Source organism: Poecilia reticulata, chromosome 6, assembly GCF_904066995.2.
Source record: "Poecilia reticulata chromosome 6, P_reticulata-male-v2, whole genome shotgun sequence".
NCBI lineage: Eukaryota > Metazoa > Chordata > Actinopteri > Cyprinodontiformes > Poeciliidae > Poecilia > Poecilia reticulata.
Genome location: NC_088835.1, coordinates 32,124,992 through 32,149,022, shown reverse-complemented (window position 1 = coordinate 32,149,022; position 24,031 = coordinate 32,124,992). Strand labels below are relative to the sequence as shown.

The following is a 24,031-nucleotide window of genomic DNA, read 5'->3' as shown; positions in this document are numbered from 1 at the left end:
TATGACAGAGAAATTGTCTCTGAAAAGCAATTCCTCAGGCGTCACAACAATTTTTGCCCTCATATTTCACATCTATTGTAAAAGTAAAGACGGAGTGGAACGCTGGGCTAACCTTTCCCTTCCTGCTCAGGATGGATACATGCATTAAATCCATTCCTCTGGATGCTTGCAGGGAGGAAACGGACGGATGGACGGAGAAGCTCCAGACGTTTCCATCATCTCAGAGTTCAGTGGCTCCTCGTCCGTCTGTTTCGCTCCCCATGCTGCAGGTTAGGACTGCTTTGCATGGAGATTAAGTGTGCAGTGCGAGAGCTCTGCCCCTTAAGGAAGACTGATGGCCTGGTTTTATAGACACCTGACCTTTGGGCCAGAGTGAGGAATAGTTTGGTTTCAGCTGAGAGGGAGGACGGTCTGGTGGAATCCAACGCTGAACCGAAGCTTCAGTCGTTCAGACACATTGTGATCCCGCGTCAACTTGAGCTTTCATTGGTTCCTGGTTTATCCTGAGCTGAACCAGGGGAAACAATGCAGCTACCCAGAGACGTTGGTCACAGCATCTTTCATTCTGCTGGGACTAATCAGAGCTGGGCGGGTCTGGAATGAGCCTGGGTCACCAGGAAATCTGCATTTTGAAATAAACGGCTGATGAAAGTGTCTGTGATCCACCAAGAGGTCAGTTTGATTAAATCACTTTATTCGTCCCCAAGAGGCAAGAAAGCCTCAAAGTAAGAGTTCAGTCCCACCAGCCGCTACTTTGACCCAACTCCAGTCCGGTTGGTGAAATATGAATGCTAATTGACCTCTGACCTCTCAGTCTGGGTTCGCTTTGAACGCCCAGTGGACCGGAGACCGCTCCAACAGCAGGAAGTGGACTACAGCGCAGGGCATTCTGGGTAAATCCAACCAAAGCTAACATGTTAGCCTAGCGCTAGCAGCAGAAATGGCTCCTGGTCTTTAGCCTAAAGAGAAATCCTCCAAAGCTAAAATCCCCCATCTTGTTTCCATCTGGTGAAGAAGGAAGTTGCTCTCAGTGTCTTCAGAGGTTCTTGGTGCAGCGCCCCCACAGGCCAGGAGGGGAACAGGTTGGTGTGACTCAGAGCAGCTGGAGGAGGAGCAGATGTTCTGGGTCCAGTAGAACCGGGTCGACCGGACCACCAGGAGTTAAACACAATGTCTGTGAAACCACAGACTCATTTCCATTTTCTCATATTTCTGGCTTCCTGCTGCCCTGCAGTCAAGCTGCAGTGATTGGCCTCTTAACACTCAACACATCATATCAACTAGTGAGGAAAGACTAGCTCTGCGCCTGCAGCTGACCCGACCTGCAGCTGACCTGACCTGCAGCTGACCCCAGCCTGTAGCTGACCTGACCTGCAGCTGACCTGACCTGCAGCTGACCTGACCTGCAGCTGACCCCAGCCTGTAGCTGACCTGACCTGCAGCTGACCCCGACCTGCAGCTGACCTGACCTGCAGCTGACCCCAGCCTGTAGCTGACCTGACCTGCAGCTGACCTGACCTGCAGCTGACCTGACCTGCAGCTGACCCCAGCCTGTAGCTGACCTGACCTGCAGCTGACCCGACCTGCAGCTGACCCGACCTGCAGCTGACCCGACCTGCAGCTGACCTGACCTGCAGCTGACCCGACCTGCAGCTGACCTGACCTGCAGCTGACCCTGACCTGCAGCTGACCTGACCTGCAGCTGACCCGACCTGCAGCTGACCCTGACCTGCAGCTGACCCCAGCCTGTAGCTGACCTGACCTGCAGCTGACCTGACCTGCAGCTGACCCTGACCTGCAGCTGACCTGACCTGCAGCTGACCCCAGCCTGCAGCTGACCCTGACCTGCAGCTGACCTGACCTGCAGCTGACCCCAGCCTGCAGCTGACCCCGACCTGCCGCTGACCTGACCTGCAGCTGACCCCAGCCTGCAGCTGACCCCAGCCTGTAGCTGACCCCAGCCTGTAGCTGACCCCAGCCTGCAGGAGGAGTTTTAATTCATTTTAACGTCTGATTACACCTATATACACCTTTCTCAACAGGAGAGTCTCCTGTTGAGAAAGGTGTATATAGAATAATGGAGATGGTTTTATATCGGATGGTTTCCAGTCATTGTTTCACTCGTGGCTTTGCTGATATTTTCTCCAAGTGTTTTCTGGGAAAAACACACTAAAGATCCACTTCCGGTCCCAACGGAGGTGTAAAAGGGCCCGGACTTTAGCCCCGCCCCCCGGCCCGACACTGACTTGTTACGCCACTGTGTGTGTGTGTGTGTGTGTGTGTGTAGGTGTGTGTGTGTGTGTGTGTGTGTGTGTGTGTGTGTGTGTGTGTGTCCGCGTGTGTGTGTGTGTGTGTGTGTGTGTGTGTGTGTGTGTGTGTGTGTGTGTGTGTGTGTCCGCGTGTGTGTGTGTGTGTGCGTGTGTGTGTGTGTGTGTGTGTGTGTGTGTGTCTGTGTGTGTGTGTGTGTGTGTGTGTGTGTGTGTGTGTGTGTGTGTGTGTGTGTGTGTGTGTGTGTGTGTGTGTGTGTGTGTGTGTGTGTGTCTGTGTTCTGGACCTGCAGGACGTGTGAATATCTACAGGAGAATTTTCTTCTTTCGCTGAACTGGAACCTGGATCTGCATGACGACATTATTTTATTAAATGAGGTGTTGGAAATGATCAGGTTCTGTTTCTCATCAAATGTAACTCAACGCATGTTGACCCGGTTCTGGATGGCCCGACCCGTTCAAACTGAAACCAGGAGCAGCTGCTGGTGAAGAACCGCTGAACGCAACTTCATGATTTAATGATCAATTAAAATGAGATTAAAACGCAAATAAATAAGAAGAAGACAGAAAAAACTAAAACAAAATTTTCCACCAGACGGTGTTGAGATTAATTAAGCAGAGAAAGTTTGGTGAAAGGATGAAAGTTGGTTCATATCTGCTTCTCACACCAGTTTATTAAACTGGGATAAATACAGTGAAGCTGAGAACTGGACCATTTCCTCCAGGTGAACTCAGGTTCCGCTTCACCTGCAGAGGATCAAACCTCCGCGATGTTCTGATGGACCCACCGAACCGGAAGCTGCCGGTCTCTCTCTCTCTCTCCCTCCCTCATAAATCCATCTCTGCTCTCTCTCCTCCTCATCCTTCGCTCTCCGCCTCTCGGGCTGCAGCTCCGCTCTCTCTCTGGAAGTTGCAGGCTGCTCTCTCTGTCTCTCTCTCTCTCCTCTCCGCTCCCTGACGGCTGGACTGAGGAATTATGAGCAGAGCTCTCCCCGCCTCTGACACCCTGTCTTGAATCATTCTGTTTCCCAACCGAACCGAACCGAACCGAGCCGAGGCGAGCATGGAGACCGGACTCTGCATCCTCCTGACTTTCCTCCTCCAGCAGGTAGGACCAGTGTGTGTGTGTGTGTGTGTGTGTGTGTGTGATTTGCTGCTGCGGTTTAAGTTTAGCGACTCTTCCAGCAACAATCATCTGCGGTCCATCGGAACCGAGTCAGAGTTCCGACCGGCTGTCAGCAGTGAAGCCGAGTTTGGGCTGAAGAGTCTCAGTGATCCGCGGCGCTTCGCTCACTTTCAGGAAAACCTCACATTTAGTGGACAGACAGCTGGGGACAGACCGGACCGGACCGGACCGGACAGACCGGACCGGACCGGACAGACTGGACCGGACCGGGCCGGGGGAAGCAGCAGGCTGTCTGTCCCCTCTGTCTGTGTGCAAATCACGGCTCCGGCTCTTGTCTCCAGCCGCATCTACATTCCGCTCAGCCTCCAACTTGAGCGGCTCTTTGGGTCTGGGTGCGTGTACCGTGCGCGCGCATGTGTGTGTGTACCGTGCGCGCGCATGTGTGTGTGTACCGTGCGCGCACATGTGTGTGTGTGTACCGTGCGCGCGCATGTGTGTGTGCGTGTACCGTGCGCGCGCATGTGTGCGTGTGTGTGTGAAGAGAGCGGAGGCTGCTCTCTGCTCCGTCTTTGGTCTCTGGAGGTATTTAATAAACGCGGCTGGTGGAACCGGGTTGGTCGGACTGTAACTCAGCTGCCGGTTCGGTTCGGTCCGGTCCGACCAGCCGCTCCGCCGTCAGGTGTTTGGAGGCTGTGGAGGGAGAAGCTGCAGACGGCGGAGGTTCCTCACACTTTGCTCTCATTTCAGCTGCATTTCCTCTGATCTCTGAGCAGGGCGACTCACAGGGGGGCAGCGGGGGGCCTGAGCCCTCCTGCCCAGCCTTTCACATTAAAATAAAAATCTGTCCTAAATGTTTCATATGAGCTAACAGGTGAGGATCATGTCCATGCTCTGACCTCCAGACAGATTTAAAGCGCGGCTAAAGCAAAGGAGCTGGATTAGCAGAGCTGCCAACTGCTGATGATGTCATCATGAATCTCTGCTGTCTGAATGTTGGGCTGTTAGCATGTTAGCATAAGGCAGTCTTCAGTCAGAGGGTTCTTCAGATTGGTTGCAGGACTGACTGCTACTGGAGCCCACAGCATCACCATCCAGAACGACTGATGATCTGAACTGTGACACATTTAATCATCCTTTGGGGATAAACAAAGTGTTTGTGAGCTTCTGATTGGAGCTGATGCTTCAGTGCGTTGTAAGCAGCCCCCCCCCCCCTCAGCATGACCTCTGACCTCATCATTTTTACAGACATTTTCCCATAATTCCTCAGGTGTCAGATCAGCAGGACGGTTTTGTTGGCAGCCGGCGGTGAACGTTGAAGCAGCAGCTAATTCTGAAGCCAGTGTCTGTTTTTGAAATGTGGGAGATTCCCTGAAGCGTAGCGGCTAGCAGCTCCTTTGGTAAACTCTCTCTCCTCTGTTCCTCTCGCTCGCCCGTGTATCCGCAGCGCTGGGAGACGGCAGACGGCTCGGCTCGTTTGGTGCTTGTTGTCTGACCTGTGTAGGTTTGGTGCTGGCCGCCTGCTGCGCGTTACTCACTTTAATTGGCCGAGCGATTTCTGGGTCTCTGATTCAGGCTAATAGAAATTATTTAACTTCTGTTTTATTGATTACAACCTGCCCTCTCCTGCTCACACACACACACACACACACACACACACACACACACACACACACACTGCAGTGCGCGTGACGGCGTTTTCCATTAAGCAGATATTCATTCATTATTAGGAACGACTAGAAAGAAACCAGTTAACTGAGAAACCAGGTTAGTTAGAAGCAGAAATGAAACAATCTGTGAAACTGAAACAAAGAGCAGATTTTCTGTCATCCTGGGAAATACATTCCTGTCAAATCTCCATCTCTCAGTTGTGCACATTTAATTCTGCAAATATGGATGATAAAATATGTGAATCATGTTTCAAACAAAGCTGCAGCTTCCCAGGTTATTTCCAGTTTCTGGTCCACATCTCTACGCAGCATGCAAACAGATTCATCCTGCTTGACTCATGGTGCACACTGAAATGTGTCATCTCTCCTTGTAGAATCACAGGAGCTTCCTATCTCTGCCGTATTTGTGTGGGCTCAAAGCGATTCTCCAGCTGATGGGAAACACGGAGACTTCTGGAGTCTCGGTTTCTCTTCCTCTCCACATCAGGTTTTATCTCGGCACCGGCTGCAGTTTGAGGCTGTAGCCGAGCCTGGAACGGGATTTCCAGTCCTTCTGGAAACCATGGAAGGATAAACAGACAGATGGAGGATGAGGGAGGAGGGAGATGGTGTTGGTCGCTGCAGCCTCAGGAGAGCCAGAGAAACGTTTTACTGCTGCTTGTCACTGAAAGACGAAACAAACACCTGACAAAGTGAAATGAATCAATGAGTGAATGAAGAAGCTTTCAAAGAAACGCCTTTGATTTGGCTGTGAGGTCACAGAATCAACATGTTAGCTCAAGTATTCACACCCACTGACAGATTCATCTAATCCAATTCATCAGCCATTTCTGGATTGTGGAAATTCCTGCAAACTGAGATGAAAACATGAATCCTTTCTAACCGGATCGGAGCGGGTTTCCCCCGTCGGACCGGACCTTTCCTCCAGGTATGAAAACCCGACCAGACCCACTTTCTGATCAGTTCCAGACCCACTCGGCTCCGGCTCTGGTGTGAAGACAGAGGTTCATGGTGCAGCCTGGAGGGTCGGCAGGTCGCGGCCTGTTGGGGTGAAAGTGGGACGTTGTCAGGAATCTTTTGCTGTCTCACATTGGGATCTGATTTTTAGGGTCACGATTCGATTCAAAGTCAGTTTGATGAAAATCGATTCATTTCTGCTTCGATCCATCAGTGAGCTCCTGATCTGCCCGTCTGCTTTGGGAAGCAGAATAACAAATAGAGACATCAGGCTGTGGTTTTCACATTTATGAAGTTTTAAATATTAATCCATGCTCCATTCCTCCCTCCTTGCATCCTCCATTTTGCTTTTCGGCAGCGTCCCAGAGAGAGCGCCACCTTTCTGCAGACAGCCTCCTCTGTGGGCCATGTTTTCATTTCCATCCAGGAGATTTCAGCCATCTGACAATCTTTGGAGTTATTTGGTGAAGAATCGTGGCGTAGCGTAGCGAAAAGAGGCGTGGCCTGGCTTACTGGCTCCGCCCACCAGTGATGTTCCTGAAGGTCAGTTTTCATTTTGTGAAGCGGTGAAGTTCATGTCTTCCCAATAATTTAGTAAAACCCAAAAGGAGTCAAATGTTTTCCTTCAGTGAAGAAAAATGTAACATTAAAAGAAAACAGTGAAGATTCAACCAGTTGAATCTGTTTCATTTTTGTATTTTTCTCTATTTTAATACTTTCTTCGCATGCGAATGATCCAGGACCGTCGCCATGGCACCGACAGTACAGTGCAGACGATGTAACAAAATGGAGGCCAAATGGCAGCAGATTTGTTTTATTTTTTAAACATCAGGACATTTTAAATGAATCATAATAAATGAGAATCAAGATTTTTGTTGCACAGCATTAATTCACAGACCACAAGCTGAACACGAGACATTTACTCAAAGATTCAACTTTTAACTCCGGTTGGTCATAGAGCGGCCACACACACACACACACACACACACACACACACACACACACACACACACACACACACACACACACACACACACACACACACGCACACGTTATTTCCTGTGTTCGGCTCTGAAGTGGTTCTTTGACCTCCATCTTGTAGAAAAGAGGATCTGACTCCGTTTGTCAGAGCGATCTGTCACCAAGGGTAACAGCAACAGGTTGGGGACGGGTCAAACGATCACACACACTCCAAGCTCCTGTCATGTCTTGAGTCATCTCTAATGAGACTGTCAGATTTCTTTGAGACTCATTAAGAGCTTCCCCGTGTGAGGATGATGAGGGAACACGCAGACCTTCGTCGTTTCCTTCTCTGCTTCCAGTTACAGCAGATCTGGGATCAGCTCCTGGTTTTACACAGTTTGTCCTTTCAGAGCTGCCATCACTCTGCGACGCTTCCACAGCAGAGCGACTGACCAGCTCTGAAGTCTAATGAGGACATTAATGAGGAACGCCAGTCATCAATGAAGGATTGTCTCTGGCTCTCCTTCCTCCTCCTCCTCTCATATCTCTCTCACTCCGGGTTTCCTCTGAAGTCGCTCTAATGACGCCGTCGATCGTAGAAACGCTGCAGCCGGAGGTCCTGGAGTCACCATGACTCAGTCCGTCATTCCGACCAGCGCCGGCCAGGAAGGCTTCACTCACTTCCTGCTGAACACACACACACACACACACACACACACACACACATTCAGAACTTTTCACTCTGTCTTAACTGGTAATGGGGAACTGGGACAGTTTATTTTTCCCTGTGACCGCTGCAGTGTAGCGGTCTGGAAGGTCAGACGCTATCTAAACTCGGCTGAAAGAGGTCGTGACCTTTGAGGGAAACACTTCTCTTCAGTCTTTTCCCCTGAATGCTGCCGCTGCCTCTCTCCAGGGGAGGAGAGAGAAGATGAGGTGTGAAGCTACTGAGAGCTGTGATTAAAGTAAATATGTCCCCTTCGCGCTCCATTAGAATCTGCCTGCGTTTAATGGAAGTGCTCTAATTATGCAAAGCATCAGCGGACATTGTGTGTTTTAATCATGAAATCTGAAAGAGCTGGAGACGGTTTCTGTCCTCTCACTGGATTAACGGCTGAGTCAGGAGCCAAAAGACCAACCTGGTCAGAAGAAGCTCTGAGCAGCGAGACGCCAACCGGCCGCTAAGTCACGATTCAGCTCCGTTCACTCTGCAGACCTGCACATCAAACACACACACACGCACACAAAGACCAAAAGACTTTAACTTTGTAAAGAACACGAAACACTGCAAGATATTATAAAACCAAAACAAAAACCCAGCAACCACAAACAATAAACAGGAATAAAAAGCACAGAGGACACAATAAAATGGCTGAGTGAAAATAAAATGCGGCGGCCATCTTTGCTGCCGTAAACGGAGCGCTGCTGGAGGACGGCTACATCCTATAATATGTCTGTGGCTTCATTCTTCTTCTGTGGGTCGTTTTGGGGTCGGAGACCGTTGACACAGGCGTTTGACTGCGGTGAAGATAATTAGTAGCAGGACCAAACCTGCAGCGCTGCTGGACCTGAGCCTCCAGGCCTGCAGTGTGAACGTACCGTCTGTACATTCAAGTATCTTTCCATAGACATGAATACTAGACGCCTCATGGAGCGCTGAGTCCTAATTACGTCACCGCCATCTTGTTTGTGGCAGCAGAGGATCTGAGCTCCTTCAGTCCTGTGTGTTTCAACCGTTTTACGGAACAAACTGGATTCATTCTCATTACCTTCCCAGGTAAGAATGAAAGATCAGAATCACTTTGCAGCCAGAAATTCACTTCTAACCAACCGAGAAATATTTTCTCAGTTGTTCAGTGAGGCTACGAGACGATTCTCCTCTGATGAATAAGAGCCACTTACCTCTGAACGCCGGCTGGATGTTGGTTTAGTCTGCAGGGTCAGAAGTGATGAAGGTGATTTCTGTCTGCTCCTCTTCGTCTGTCTGTCATGAAGCTGTTGGAGGAGAAACTTTCATCCTGCTGACAGCGGAAACCTTCCTGCCCGGTCAGAAGTCAGGTTGGCGCTCCGATCCGGTCCACGTTTCTGTTTTCGGCCTGTATGAAGGTAACTCTTCCTCCGCTTTGCCCTCTGATTAATTGAACTTCTCAGACTAAATGGAGCAGCGAGGAAGAAAATGAACAATGTTAACGATTATATGGTGAGCTCAATAAACACCAACCGGCCCAGTTGGGCTATAAACAGGAACGTAGATGGAAATCTAATAGAGCTGCCGTGTTTTCACACCGCATGCTTTTTCCAAAGATCATGTTTTAATATTGCTGTAGAAATCTGTGCATCTCGGCTGCCGGCCTTTATCTGCGGTGATAAATGACCCTGCGCCTCTTCATCGTCTCTGTGGGTACGCTGCTCACCTCCTGGCTCATTCATACCAATATCCTCCATTCTGGAACAAATACACGATATACAATGAACAGATAGCTCATTAACCTGTTCACACCTGATGAGGTCTACCTGGTCTACCTGGTCTACTTGGTCTACCTGGTCTACCTGGTTTACTTGGTCTACCTGGTCTACTTGGTTTACTTGGTCTACTTGGTCTACCTGGTTTACTTGGTCTACCTGGTCTACTTGGTTTACTTGGTCTACTTGGTCTACCTGGTTTACTTGGTCTACCTGGTCTACTTGGTCTACTTGGTCTACTTGGTCTACTTGGTCTACTTGGTCTACCTGGTTTACTTGGTTTACCTGGTTTAAACCTGGTCTAAGGGACACGCTCTGGAGGCCAACTGGTCTCAATGGAGGCCAACTGGTATGGTTGCCAGTTGTTCTGCTGCTGATAGGCCTGTCGCGATAAACGATAAATCGATTAATCGCATGATAAATTAAAACTATCGACCTCATTTTAATTATCGTCTCTTTCTGCCTTTTAACTTTATGTTGATGACGCTGAATGAAAAAAAGCTCAACTCTGGTCTCTCCACTGACCCTCCCTTCCTATTTCCTCAGTCTAATGTCCAGTGGACACGACATGAGTTGTCGGCCCGTTTTCAAACCCTGAGACACACATTAGCCGACAGAAATCCCAGGTATAACGGATCGATCGGGTTCGATCGGGTTCGATCAGGTTCAATCGGGTTCGATTGGGTTCGATCGGGTTCGATCGGGTTCGATCAGGATCGATCAGGTTCGATCAGGTTCGTCGTGCCGTGTGGTGTCCAGCCACATGGGCCCAAAATAATGGCTCCAAGTCCAGTTAACTGATTTAAACCAGGCAGTAATCGATGCTTTACTAGAATCTACCTGTGATGCAGGTGGCTCAGCTAAAGTCCTGACTGAATAAAATCATTATAACCTGTTTATGTCACGTTAACGAAGAACAGCTGAAAACTTAACAGGTTCATCAACTGCGGTAGTAATTTGGCTCCAACTCCTCTCCTGGTCATTTCTGTATTCTTTACACCAAACGTTGAATAAATATTAATGTTGTTTCCACAAATCATCTCCGATGTCTGCTGGACTTTGGGTTGCGCAGTGTCAGCTGTTTGGGATTCCCCTCCATAATTTCTCCTCAAAGCAGGAGGAGAATCCGGCTTTCTGATAAGCTCCCAATCGGGGAAAACCCCTGATTTAGATCGGAGCGGCCATGATGATCTAAATCACACTGCAGGATGATCGGTTCCGAATCACCAGCGACAATCTTGGATCGGTCAACGATCTAAGATTGTCATAAAGGGAAAATAGGGGCAAAAATGGTGTAGTGTGAATTATTACGGATGCGCTCATCTTCTCCATTTAAATCTGGTGATTACTGAAGGCCAACATAGTAAACAGACTTCATATCTGCACTCTTCTGGTTGGATGCAGTATTTATTTCCACTTGGTTTTATGTTGTCTAGTTTTTATTCAAGTACGTTTTTTGTTAATGGAGACTGAGAATCCATTAACACTGGAACTGATTTAGTTTATCAGTTAGTGTTAAGTGTTCTTTTGAAAATAAAGTGCATCTATCAGGAAATGGCCTGTATTACTAGTCATTTCCATTAAATCAGTGTCAAAAGGTCTTGAAACAATATTATCGTTTATCACAATAATTTTTTAGACCATTAATCGTCCAGCAAAATGTGTTATCGTGACAGGCCTAGCTGCAGCTTGTATTGAAGGTTTTTCTCTGCTGGTTTCCTTCTGGACCTTCATCAGGGCAAAGCAACAGAAACTCGTGATCTTCAGGTTCCCGGACTGCGACTCGGTTCTGAGTCGTGTTCCTGCCGACTCGGCGTTCTGCAGTGGATCGGCGCTTCGCTGCTTCTGGCTTTGCTTTTGCTTTTGCTGTGGGTGGAAACATGACTTTGCCAAGAAGTGATAATAACTGAGTGGGAGGGCGAACATTAGCAAGCTTTTGCCAAACATGCAGCGCAGCAATGTTCCTTTTCTTTGTCATAATAAATGACAGTAATTTTTACAGAAACTGTTGAAGCTGCTTTTTCTAAGGATGTGGGCACAGGGCTCCTTCGTCCCACTGAGCAATATGATTTTGTTTTCTGGTCATTAATTGATAAAAGAGCGCCTGCTCCGCCCACATGTTGAATCCTAAATAAAATAATCACACAAATTGCAGCTATTATGGTTTTAGCAGCTCTTTATTAGTTACTACTTTATTATTTCTGTATAGTTTGAAGAAACTCTAAACCTGCAGGAAATAGTGAATATTTAATAAGGACATATAATTGTGTAAAAGGCTCAGAATGAAAGAGTCGAGACAAATCAGAGGTTGATGAGCAGCAAAACTTTACTTGATATAAATAAATGCAGCCTTACTGATGCTGCTGCAGGGAAACGTGTTGCAGTGGAAACGTCGAGTCCAAGAAGTTTTGGATTCTCTGTTTCTGTTTCCTTCAGCGTTCAGGTCATGAAGCGGCTTCATGTTGGCGTCGGTTATCCTTTCCAGATCAGTTCTGGGTCCGGTGGAGTTTAAACTACCAGCCCGCGGCTCTGATTTCAGGATAATCCAAATAAAACGCAGAATAACGTGCCTGATGCTGGGTTGTTCACAACCCTTCCACATGGGGGCGGTAGCGGAGACCCAGGGCTCCAAACACGTTGATGTTATTGAAATAATAAGATTCATGTCCAGAATGCGTTGGTTCCGACTCGGGTGCTGATGATGTTTCGTGATGCTGTTACCTGGATCACGTGTTCCCGTTGGACTCGTCCACTGAGGCTTGACTTTGTAATTTCACATCAGAAGCAACATTTCAGAGATTGGTTTTGTGGCTCATGAAGGGTTTTTAATGAAAAGGCTGAATCTGCGTCTCGTCTGGGCTTCAGGTGCCGCGTGTTTGTCAGAAGGTGCTCATCTGCACCACTCTTCTCTTTAATTGCCCCACAGAGCTGCGCTGCAGCCCCAGCATGCATCAGGCTGCACATCCAGCCTCTCTGGCTTCTTCCCATTACTCTTATGTTTTTGGATTCAATGGTTTGGACTTTATTCAATAAGAACGGATCTTATTGTTGGTTTCATGGAGACGAGGCTTTAATACAAGCAGATAAATATTAGAAATGAATCATGTTGCATGAATCTGAATATGTAAATAGTGTTTTAATTCTTAATTTGTGGTGGATGACTGATGTTATGTGTTTAAAAGGATTTAGTTTCAGCTGTGAGGTCTGATCATGTGACTTTGTTTCAGTCATGAATAATAAATTGACTGGATGCACTTTAAACATGACTGGCTTTAATTCCTGAAATTATTTATAATCTGTGATTGTTGGAATTAACCGGGAAAAGAAATCCTGACAGGAGTTTCATTTTTCAAAACGTCTTTTTCCCGGTTCTCAGCAGAAAGTTAAATCATGTTTTATTCTGTGTGACGTTTCCTCCTTTTGAACCAATCAGAGTTCAGTTACTGTGAACAGATTTATCAGATTGTTTCAGTGGCTGGAAGAAAATCAGCTGCAGGATTTTCTGTAAATATAACATCTGATAATTAATATTAGAGACTCCAGATATGAACAACCACATCAGAATAAAACCTTATTTAATGTCTTAGTGATCTTTGAACCTCATGCTAAACCACTCGGTGCTCTGTCTGCACTGATGAAGAACTGCTGTCTGAACCAAGGGGTGCCATGTAGACCAGAACCAGAACCAGAATGCCTGAGTGGTTCTGGTTGAAGCAGCAGCAGATCTTTAATGGATTTGGTGATTTATAAACTTTAGCGTTTTAAAGTTCCTGATCTCCAGTGTGGAACCGTCTCAGCTCTACAGACGCCAACAGCCACGCTCTTCCTTAGGGTCAGCCAATCAGCTCCCAGGGAAGTAAATGCTGCTCCTGGATTGGCCGACAGCTTCACCAGCGTCGTGTTGAGGCGCGTCAGCTTCACAGCTTCATTTAGTTTACAGTTTTAGAAACGCTCTGTGAAAAAAGCTACTGAAATTTAACTGCAAATAATTTACATTCTACAGACAAATCCATAAATACTCGACTGAGTAGTTTACTGAGTAGTTTACTATCTAGTTTACTAGTTTACTATCTAGTTGACTGGTGATGCTGAGGAAGGGCGACGCTGTTTGGAAAGTTTTTCTCCCAGGCTGCAGTTGGAAACTCTGCTGCCCTGCAGCAAGAAGGTTGTGGGTTTGAATCCTGACCTGGAGTCTGTAGAGAGTTAGCATAGAGTTAGCATGTTAGCTTGTTCTCTCTGGGTACTCCAGCTTCCCCCACAGTCCAGAAACGCTTTGGGTTAGTTGGTCTCTAAATGATCTCTAACTATGAGAGCAAGGCTGTGTGTCCCCCTGTGATGGACTGGTGACCAGGTGACCTGGTGACCTGTTGACCAGGTGACCTGTTGACCAGGTGACCTGTCCAGGGCGCCTCTCGCCCAGTCTCCCCCTGATGCTGCTGCTGGGCCGGACCTGCAGAACCAGGCGGTTCTCTTGGATCTCTTCCGTCCTCCAGCTGTTCTTTGTCTCATTTTCTCTCCTCTTTGTTCTGAATCCTCAGCGCTGCTGCTGAAGGTCTCAGGCCATCCGGCCGAACAAAGAGGAGGCGGAGCGATGGGAGGTTGATGATGCTGGAGCGTAAGAAAGTAGAAAAGAGGGAAGTTGGTGGCGTTGTGCGACGGCGCCTCCTGGCTGCCTTCATGTCGGACTGTGGGTGGACAGGGCTGCTGAGTTGTTGCTCTCAAATGGCTCCTGACAGAGTCATTCCTCACATGGAGATTTACCTAAGCTTCCTCTGGTAGTGGGAGGACGGCAGCGAGCCGCCCTTTCCACTTCCCATGAATATTTATCTGCAGAGGGAGTTCACGGTGACAAATGGTTGTCTGCAGCAGCGAGCGGCGCTCCGTCGCCGCCTCCTTCCCGCCGCTCTCCGCCACACCAGGCTCTGCTTTTAATAAATTGTCCAGGCTTGGAGAGCCGACGCGCTGAGAGAGGAAATGCATAGATGAGAGAGCAGCTCTTCTAGAGCGTCTGCTGTGAAGCTGGAGCTGGAAGGAAGGGTCAGCATTTAATAAAGTTTACGCTAAATGAACTCATTTCAACACCATTATGGAAATTAAAATGTAAATCTAATTCTGAAGATCTATAATGTACAGTGTGTTGATAGATTTATGAAAGTCTGACTAAGAAGCTGAAGGATGATCTGCTGGCAGCTGTTAAGGATCCACACAAACAGAAGAGTCCAGCGGGCCTCTAGAAATTCTTCATTGGCTCCTCAGAACGCCGCGATGGAGCTCACCTGCATGTAGCCACGCCCACTGCTCACCTGCATGTAGCCACGCCCACTGCTCACCTGCATGTAGCCACGCCCACTGCTCACCCATCTGGACTCACCCAGAACCCGTCTGGACCCAGAACCCGTCCGGACCCAGAACCTTCTCTGGCTTCATATTAAAGCTGTAACTGGACCTGCTCTCTCTAACAGCCGTCCCCAGCAGAACTTCGCCCCGTTGCCGACTCCGAGGCGCCGAGGCGTTGGGCCGGCGCCGCAGCCCGACCCGAGTGTTGAAGAGATTCAGAGCTGCTTCACGTCGTTATTCCTTCATTTCCACCGACTTTTTATTGACTCATTTCTTTACCTTCATCTGCTGCCGACTTGAGGAGGCAGGAACCAGGAAACGGACCGTTTGGACTTTTACCACACAGTTCTCAAATATTTCCTTCAGACCAGCTAGGAGAGAAGAACAGCAAAAACACCAAACTAATCTTTAGCAAGACCAGAAGAACCAGCAGAACCAGCAGAACCAGAACCAGCAGAAACCAGAAGAACCCAGCAGAACCAGAAGGAACCAGCAGAACCAGAACCCAGCAGAACCAACCCGGTAGCCGAGCTGTGAGTCCGTCGTCACTGAAAGCTGTTCAGAAACAAACGGAGCTTCAGAGTCCACAGGATGCAGACTCTGCTGTTGCCGTGGTTACCAAAGGACCAGTAAACCCAGTAAGCCCGGTAAGCCCATCCCCGTCCCTCCGTTCTCCTCCACAGCAGCATCCAGGCTGATTTACAACTAAAACTAACTAAGTAGTTTGTTGAGTTTGTGGCGTTTCCTGGTTCGTTTAACAGCTTTTATCATTTTGGCTCCTGATTGATGTTGTTGTTGCTCTGAGTGATGAAGGAAACGTTTGATGGGACTTCAGGGCTGGTTTCCTCCTGTCAAGGTGAGTAAAGGTGTGAGGTCCAGACCAGGTCTCCATCTTTGCTCCTGGTTCTGTCTGATGGCCGCCGCCGGGGCTGCTGGGTAAAAAGCGCTTTGCTTCACAAACAGACTCAGAGTTTCACAACGACCTGCTGCGTTTTGGCTTAAAGCTTCTGATCCGGTGGAGAAGCAACACTTTCCCAAAATGTCCTTTCTTCTTCTTCTGTGGTTTTTAAAGTGTCGGTTCACCTGATTGGACAGGCGGTTAAAACATGATGAAAACCGCAGATCGTTCCTCAGGAGCTTCACACTCAAAAACACTGCAGCATGTTTCCAAAGAAACTCGACAGAACAGTTTAAGAAAATGTTTTTCATTCAGGTGTGGAAACACGTCTAAGAGTTTCAGGCTTCTGGTTCGTCCTTCAGGAACAATACGGCAGAGTTTTCATCAACCGGCTACAAATGACATTAAATGTGTTTTTGACATATTTTCTCCTGACTGAAAAAGCATTTTATGAAATGAAATGATCAGCCGGACGCCTTTCTTTAAAACAGATAAAGGGAGTTGAAATTTCAGCAAGACAAATATAATAAAGTCCTGCATTCACTGAGCTGCAGAAACCAAGAAACCATGATTTAGTTTTCTTTCCCAGTTTAATTTTAAAGAAGTAATTTTTTTGTTTTTTACATTTTTTATATCTGTTTTTAAAAGCAAACGTCTTAAATGTCTGATAAGGTTCATGTTTAGCATTTCGGTAGGTTTGCAGAAGAATAAAGTATTTTTTCTCTACCGATATGAAACGCAGGTATCTAGAAATACATCTGCAATGAAACAGCTGCACAAATTTTATAAAACTAAAGAAATAATTATTTTTGACAAACATTTTTGACTTTTTGCATCAATATTTGGTCGAAACTGTCCAGGAGGTTTTGCTTTCTCACATTTTGTCCTCTAGAGTATTTTTGTTTTCCATAAAGGTTTTAATTTAGTTATTTCAACAACACTCGACCTAAAACACATTTTCCATTTAATTTATTCTAAACAAATGACTAAAGCAGCTACAAAAGTCTCCAGTGAACTCATCTCACTGTTCAGAGGATCTGTGCAGATGACTCGGTGTGCTGGGATGCTAGGCTAAAGTTAGCTCACGTTTAGTGATGTCGCTCCAATCTGACCTCTATTTTCAGTAATGAGTAATTAGATGCGTTAAGATTTACAATCAGATTACTTTAGTTTTATTTAGTAAAAACCTCATTTAATACCAGCAGCAACCAAAACATTTGTGTTTTTGGCCACTTTTTACAGTTTGTGTGACTAAAGATGAAAAAATGAAGGTTTTATTTCTCAGATGAACCAGTGATGAACTGCTCTCTGGAGGCGAACGCCCCCTGGTGGAGCGTGGAGGAACTATCAGTCGATCACAGAACAGGCTTACTAGCCGATTCCTGATCAACAGGCCACCAGTTTCTCAAGTTTCTTTCTGTATTTATGCTGTAACCTATCAAACCTATAAAATCCTTCATCTGAATAAACGCTTGGAGCCGCAGCGCAGTCAAACGAACTGGTTCTGAGTTTCATCTGGACCCAAACTGTCCTGACGCCTCACAACAGCTGTTCTGTTCATCTGTCAGGACACCTTTACATTCAGATTGGCTTCTCATGAAGTGATGCTGATGCTCCAGGTGTGTGTGTGTGTGTGTGTGTGTGTGTGTGTGTGTGTGTGTGTGTGTGTGTGTGTGTGTGTGTCCCGATGAACTTCACTTCCAACATGTGGAGATCACACAGACATAAAGATGGCCGCCCTCAGACAGGCGACGCGGCGCTGCGTCCAGGAGCTGCAGGTTAATGGATCAGAAAGTTTCAGTCACATCGTTTGTCTCCGCCTCTCTGGAGTTTGTTTTTCTGCCTTCGACTCTGAAAAGGTCGTGTGAAGCTGAAAGGGCAGCTGAGAGCAGGAGAGGGAAGAGCTGCAGAGAAATGAGCTGATTAAACATCCTGGCATGGAGGAGAAACGGGACAAGTGAATGTTTGAATCTGAAGCTTTGCTGGATTCAGCCGGAGGGAGGAGTCTGAGTGTGAGAGGCAGAAAGATGGAAAGTGTCAGAACGTCACATGAGAGAAGCTGAGATTAAAAAAGCAAAGAAGAGCAAAATGAAAGTAAATACATGAAAGAGAATATTTAAGGTGCATAAGGAGGAACGTCTCGCCGCCTTCCACCCGCTTTCTGTAACCAAATCCAGACAGAAATGAAAACGGTGGAACATGGAGATGATGAAAAGATTTGAACAGAAAGAAAACGAGGAACAGCAGCTGCTGTTCAGATGACAGTCAGACCTGAGGATGAAACATTCGGGGTGCAGTTCTCTGGTCTGATCCTCGTTTCACGGCGTCCTGACAGGAAGTGACGTGGTTCAGATGAAGCCGTCCAGCTGGGCCGGTTCTGGACTCGTCTGCAGGTTCTGCTCACTGGACCTGCCTCCAGCTGGGCCAGTTCTGGACTCGTCTGCAGGTTCTGCTCACTGGACCTGCCTCCAGCTGGGCCGGTTCTGGACTCGTCTGCAGGTTCTGCTCACTGGACCTGCCTCCAGCTGGGCCGGTTCTGGACTCGTCTGCAGGTTCTGCTCACTGGACCTGCCTCCAGCTGGGCCGGTTCTGGATCGGGTTCCTGCTTTGTCTCGTTTCAGCCACAAACTTCAACATGTTTCATATGAAACCAAAAGTAGTTAATAATTATAAAATGATTGTTTACTGAGGTCATGTGAGCATCTACCATGATCCAGTTAGCAGCTCAAACTGGATCAGTTCTAATCCAGACGGCCGTCTCTCCTCTGGACCTTCATGAGATCTGAAGTCTGGTCGTTGTTTTCGGATCTTTTCAGTAACTTTTCGTTCCTCCAGCTCAGTTTAATGTTCAGTTCTGCTTTAAACCAGAAATTATGAAGATGGAAGATTAACCGCAGCTCATCAGTTCTTCTTCTTCCTCCAGTTTTTATGATTCTGCTGTCATGGAAATTCATGCAAAGTCAATAAATCTGCATTTTTTTGTGCTAATCCATAATTTAGTTTATAGCAAATTGGAGGTTTGTGTGCTGCTAGCTCCCGCCTGTAGGTGGCAGAATCTCTTACTGCCTCATCCTGACTCGATGTGACGTTACTGACTTACCAGGTTCAGAAGTGACTGGAGCTTTTCCCAGTTGTTCCCACCAGTAACCATCACGGCTTCTACTGGTTCCAGTTGAGTCCAACCGTCTGTGGATCACAAGAGCTGGACTTTGCTAAATAAGAAACTGACCCAAAATATTCCTAAAAAAGCTCCAGACTGCAAAACGCCGGCAGGTTCATCAGCCCAGTTCAGCTCACGGTGTCTCAGAGGAGCTGAATGTTTCCGATCAGATCCCAGGAAAAGTCCCGTTAGTGTCTCTGCTTTCCGTTTGTTGTGAGGAAACCTGGGCGGTCCGAGCAGAAGGCGTCTCTCTAAACGGACTAACGCTCAGGTGGAAGCGGCTGGGCCTGCTGCAGGCGTGACTGACGGAGTTCAGCTTCACGACGACGAGGTGAGAAAGGTTGAGCAGTGAGTGACGCGTTTTCTGAGGGTGGGGAGAGAAACGTGGTTGATGAGGAAAATCAAGAACTGAAGCTGCAGAGACGGAAGCAGAGATCGGATCAGACGGGATCAACCTGAGCGTCTGCTGGAGCGAAACGGAAAAGTCTGAAAAGCTAGAAAAGGCTGAAGAGGAGAACGGAGAGCATGTGGATGAGGAAGGATTCGGATGAGTGATGAGTAAATGTTGCTGTTGTGATTTAAGGATGAAGTTCGGTTAGAACCGGTCCACAAACTGTTGGCTGGTTTTAAAACCTGAGACTCGACACGGAAAACGACGAATAATCTGAGTTTTAACAGGTTTGGTCACAACTCCACACATCGACAGATTTCAGACGGAAAATCTCACAAAACTCTGGAGACCAAACGTGAGTTCAGAGTAAATAAAGATGGCCGACGAGGAAGAAGCAACGGAGGCAGTTTGAGGACATTTAACAGAAAAACAAACCAAACCCTAAACTGTTTTTTATCTTCTGTGTTTTAGTTTTCCCTCCATGTTTCAGTCATCTCGCTCTCTGATTGGCTAACGTTCAACAGGCTGCGTTCTGATTGGACCTCAGGAAACATCAAATGACCAGGATGAGCTGACTTCTTGACTTTAGTTTTTATCGTCCAACGTTCTTCTGATTGGCCCAGAGCTCTGATGCTCTGATTGGCCCAGAGATCTGATGCTCTGATTGGCCCAGAGATCTGATGCTCTGATTGGCCCAGAGCTCTGATGCTCTGATTGGCCCAGAGATCTGATGCTCTGATTGGCCCAGAGATCTGATGCTCTGATTGGCCCAGAGATCTGATGCTCTGATTGGCCCAGAGATCTGATGCTCTGATTGGCCCAGAGATCTGATGCTCTGATTGGCCCAGAGCTCTGATGCTCTGATTGGCCCAGAGATCTGATGCTCTGATTGGCCCAGAGCTCTGATGCTCTGATTGGCCCAGAACTCTCTGAACCATCCTCAGATTGTCTTTAGGATCTTGATTATCCTTAAGTTTGTCTGAAAATCGGGACAGAAATCGTCATAAAAATCTTTCCTGTTTCGTTTCCACGGAGGACAAAGGTTTTCTGTGGCAGCTCAGTTTGTTGGCCTAATGATCAACATGTGATCCACTGGGTTTGGTTTTGCTGGGGTTGTTGGTGAGCTGCAGGTTTTTCTTCCTGCCCCCTGCTGGGTTCTGTATTTGTAGTTTGCTCTGAGTGAAACAGACAAGCAGTGACTGACTGACTGACTGACTGACTGACTGATGAATGCGCTGCTTGAAAACACAGCATGTTATCATTTCTCTGCATGTTTTGTGTTTGTGCTGCAGCAGGAAGCAGATTAAAGCTTCTGCTGGGGAATTCTCTCCAGACAGCTTGGATGTCACTCCACTGACTTTATTGTCCCTGTGGTGATATAATCCCACTGCGCAAAGACAAACATGCTGGCACACTTCAGCGCTCCTGTGCATGCAGGCATGGATGGATGGGCAGCCGCCCGCACGGCGACGCGCACGGCGACGCGCATGGCGACGCGCACGGCGACGCGTAGCCGCCCTGGTGCTGGTTTGGGATTCTGCTGGCGAACAAAGCCTGATCCTCCATCCTCGCTCCATCCGGGCCGCTGAGTCCCGCTGCTCACGCTCCTCACGCTCCTGACGCTCCTCACGCTCCTCACCTCGCGGCTCTCAACTCAATTTCACACTTGCCAGCTGCTGAAACTTCCTAATTGAATTTTCCCTGTTTAAGGAAGCGGAGGTCAACTCTGAGGGACGTTTAGAGGAACGGGTCGGTCAGGGTCGGTCAGCGGTCCGCAGCTGCACCGCTGCCTTCACAGAGAGGCTCACGGGCTGCAGGCCGGATGGAGACACTAACAGCAGGAATGATTCAACAGTTTGATGCTTTTATTGTGAAGGGGCGGTGCAGTGATGCAGGATGAACTATTGTGAGGAGGTTTAATGGCCAGAAAGTTTTAAACTGTAACGGACGGTGGGACGTTGTTGACGTTGGAGGATTCCAACCAAAACCTCAGAAATCTACAGATTAATTTCATATTTGTAAGAAAAACGTGGAAAAGTTTTAAATATGTTTTAAAAACGGATCGTTTTCCACTTTTGGTTCCAAATGATTCAACATCACTGAACATCTCAGGTCTTTCTAATAAATGTGACATTATAAGTTCTCTCCTCTTTTGTCTCCTGCTCCTTCGTCACGCTGCTGGAAAAGTTTCTCCTGACCATCTGACCCTCTGGAGCGCTCTGCCCTCACACAATCGTAGCTTTAACTAGGACATTTTGGTTGTGGGGAGAAAAGTCACCGTCTTTGTTGAAACTCTGGATCAGTAGAAAACACAACACCACATTAAGAGACGTTATAATTATTATAAGCATTAAAAAATAAATGAATAAATTACGGCATGACTCACATTTGTAAAAGGGAATTTAATAAAATGTAAAACATCATAGCTATAAAAACTGAGTGTCTGCTGGTCAAACATTTGCTCAGAGCGTCGTGGAGACGGACAGATGGACGTTTCTGAAGTTTCTGAGTTTTTCATGACGTTTTGGCTGCAGCATCTCTGGGTGAATGAAATATAAATTGACCTTATTTAAGGAACACTCTCCTGACACAGTCAAGAAATTCACAATAATGCAAGTAAAGCTGGAAAAGGAGGAGAGATGAGGGCGTGTCGGAGGTCACGCTGCTGCCGGAGACAAAAACCACAGAAGAAGAGAATCAGTCATGAAGGCTATAAAGGTTTTAAATAACGTTTCTACTTCTGTAGGAATCAGTGAATGTTGTAGTTTTAATTATGCAGAAGTGAACCAGCTGCTCCCAGTTTGCTTCTCATAACCAATAATCAATGATTCACACATGATTAAATCTGGAGACAGAAACTAAACAACCAGAAACCCAGTGAGGCGAAGCAGGAAAACATTTGATTCATAAAATCCTTACAGATGTTCAAACAGGCCTCATTAATATTACAACTGAAATAATTCAAACTATTATGAAAGTTCATGAATTACAACAAAGCAACAAGTTTAATATATTAAATACAATCTAAGGCCTGAAAACATGCAGATCCATTATAAATATGTTGGAATCCAAACTAAACGTCTCCAGTTTGTAAAAGCATGAAAAACCGTTTCATCTCTTAAAACTTATTAAATATTATTTTCTACTTTATAACCACATCTGTTGTTAAAGTGTGGAGCAGTGATGAGTTTTGGCTGAACGTGTTCAGCTCAGGCTGCGGCTCATCAGACTGCAGCAGCTGCAGCACCAACATGTCGGCTGCAGCACCATCATGTCGGCTGCAGCACCATCATGTCGGCTGCAGCACCAACATGTCGGCTGCAGCACCAACATGTCGGCTGCAGCACCATCATGTCGGCTGCAGCACCATCATGTCGGCTGCAGCACCTTCATGTCGGCTGCAGCAGCACTTCCTACCTTCGGTTGTACATGCAGCTGCAGGTCAGAGTCGACTAACCGACAGCTGCTGCACGGCTGTTTGCTGCTTTACGGCTCAGATCTTTCTGTGCTGCTGCAGCTCCTGCTGCAGCAGCCAGTAAATCTCCCTGTTTGCTCTGAGCTCGCTCCGCGCTCCTCTTTCTGGAGGGATCAAACTCAGACAATCAGTACAGGAAAGCTGAAGTATTCCTCCCAACGTGTCTGACTTGTCACTCCCTCCCGTGTTTAGTTTCTGCCTCGCGTTTCGAAGCTGCACAGCTTAAAATAAGTGGATTTCTTGTAGCTCACAGAAATAGACGACAAGCTGAGCCAGGCGGCTGCATGTTGAGGGAAACACAAATTCACCACAGAAACTCCAAATGTTCCTGCATGGATCCATAAAAATCCTCCCTTTGATGCAGACGCTCAGTTTGCCCTGATGAAGAATCACTGATGCAGCTCTGAATGTTCAGGCTCTACAGCCAGAGGGACAACATCCGACTTGATGTCCCATGAACTCCAACAGGACCTCTCTGTTGGCATTCACACGTTCATACGGGTCCTAATTTCATCCTTCCAGACGACTTCTTGTGGAAACAGTTCAATAAACCAAGCAAACGGCAGCGCGCCTGTTTTTCCTTTCATTTCCCTGCAGAAGTGCAGTTTTCCTCCTGGTGCAGGACGACAGGCTGCTGCTGCCTGAGGAACAAAAACGAAGCAATTCCAGACGGACGTTTTTACTGGAGACATTTTAATTGAAATATGTGAAGCGACTCAGTTCAATCATCTCCAACCTTCAAACACGACGCTACAACAGAAATGACATTCTTAGACCTGGCTTACAGACGCGAGGTCAGCTGAGCAAACAGGCGCCAAACGGAGCCAGACTGGGAGCTGTGGTTGTCTCCTCCTGACAGGAAGCCCCGCAGGACTCCTGATGTCCTCTAGATGTCCATTGTGGACGCCTCACTCAGGAAGGCAGGTGTCGGCAGGACTTGGACAGCTTCTCAAATATTTGCGCTCTCCAGTGAAAGCAGCTGTTTCCAGTGCAGCGGCCATCAGTCCCGCGGCGCGGTGGCGCAGCGGCTGGGGAGTTTGGCCCAGTCTGTCGTTTGTTATCAGGTGGGAACAGATTGGCTGAAATATTTACGTTGGAATGTCTTCACTCAGTCCTGGTTTGCTGAAACGTTCTGGGTGAAGTGAGCTGATTGATTCCAGTTCAGGTTCTGGAACATAAAAAACAAACAGATCATTTCTGTTCATTTTAATGTCCGACGATCATGAGAATAATAACGTTTCAGATTTGGTCCCAGGACATTTGATCTATTTTTATCTTTGGTCGACATAAATAGCATAAATGTGTGAAGTTTTGTTTATGTTCTATT

At 47.3% G+C, this 24,031-nt stretch overlaps 1 protein-coding gene across 1 annotated transcript in view; it reads left to right on the top strand.

The window, feature by feature from the left end:
- Positions 1-3,119: 3,119 nt before the first annotated feature.
- The window catches only part of cdh13 (cadherin 13, H-cadherin (heart)), a 279,377-nt gene continuing 258,465 nt past the window's right edge, over positions 3,120-24,031 (top strand). Inside the window, exon 1 of the mRNA XM_081608422.1 lies at positions 3,120-3,375. Within this exon, the coding sequence (XP_081464548.1) occupies positions 3,331-3,375 (45 nt within the window). The 5' untranslated portion in view covers positions 3,120-3,330. The remainder of the gene's footprint in view (positions 3,376-24,031) is intronic.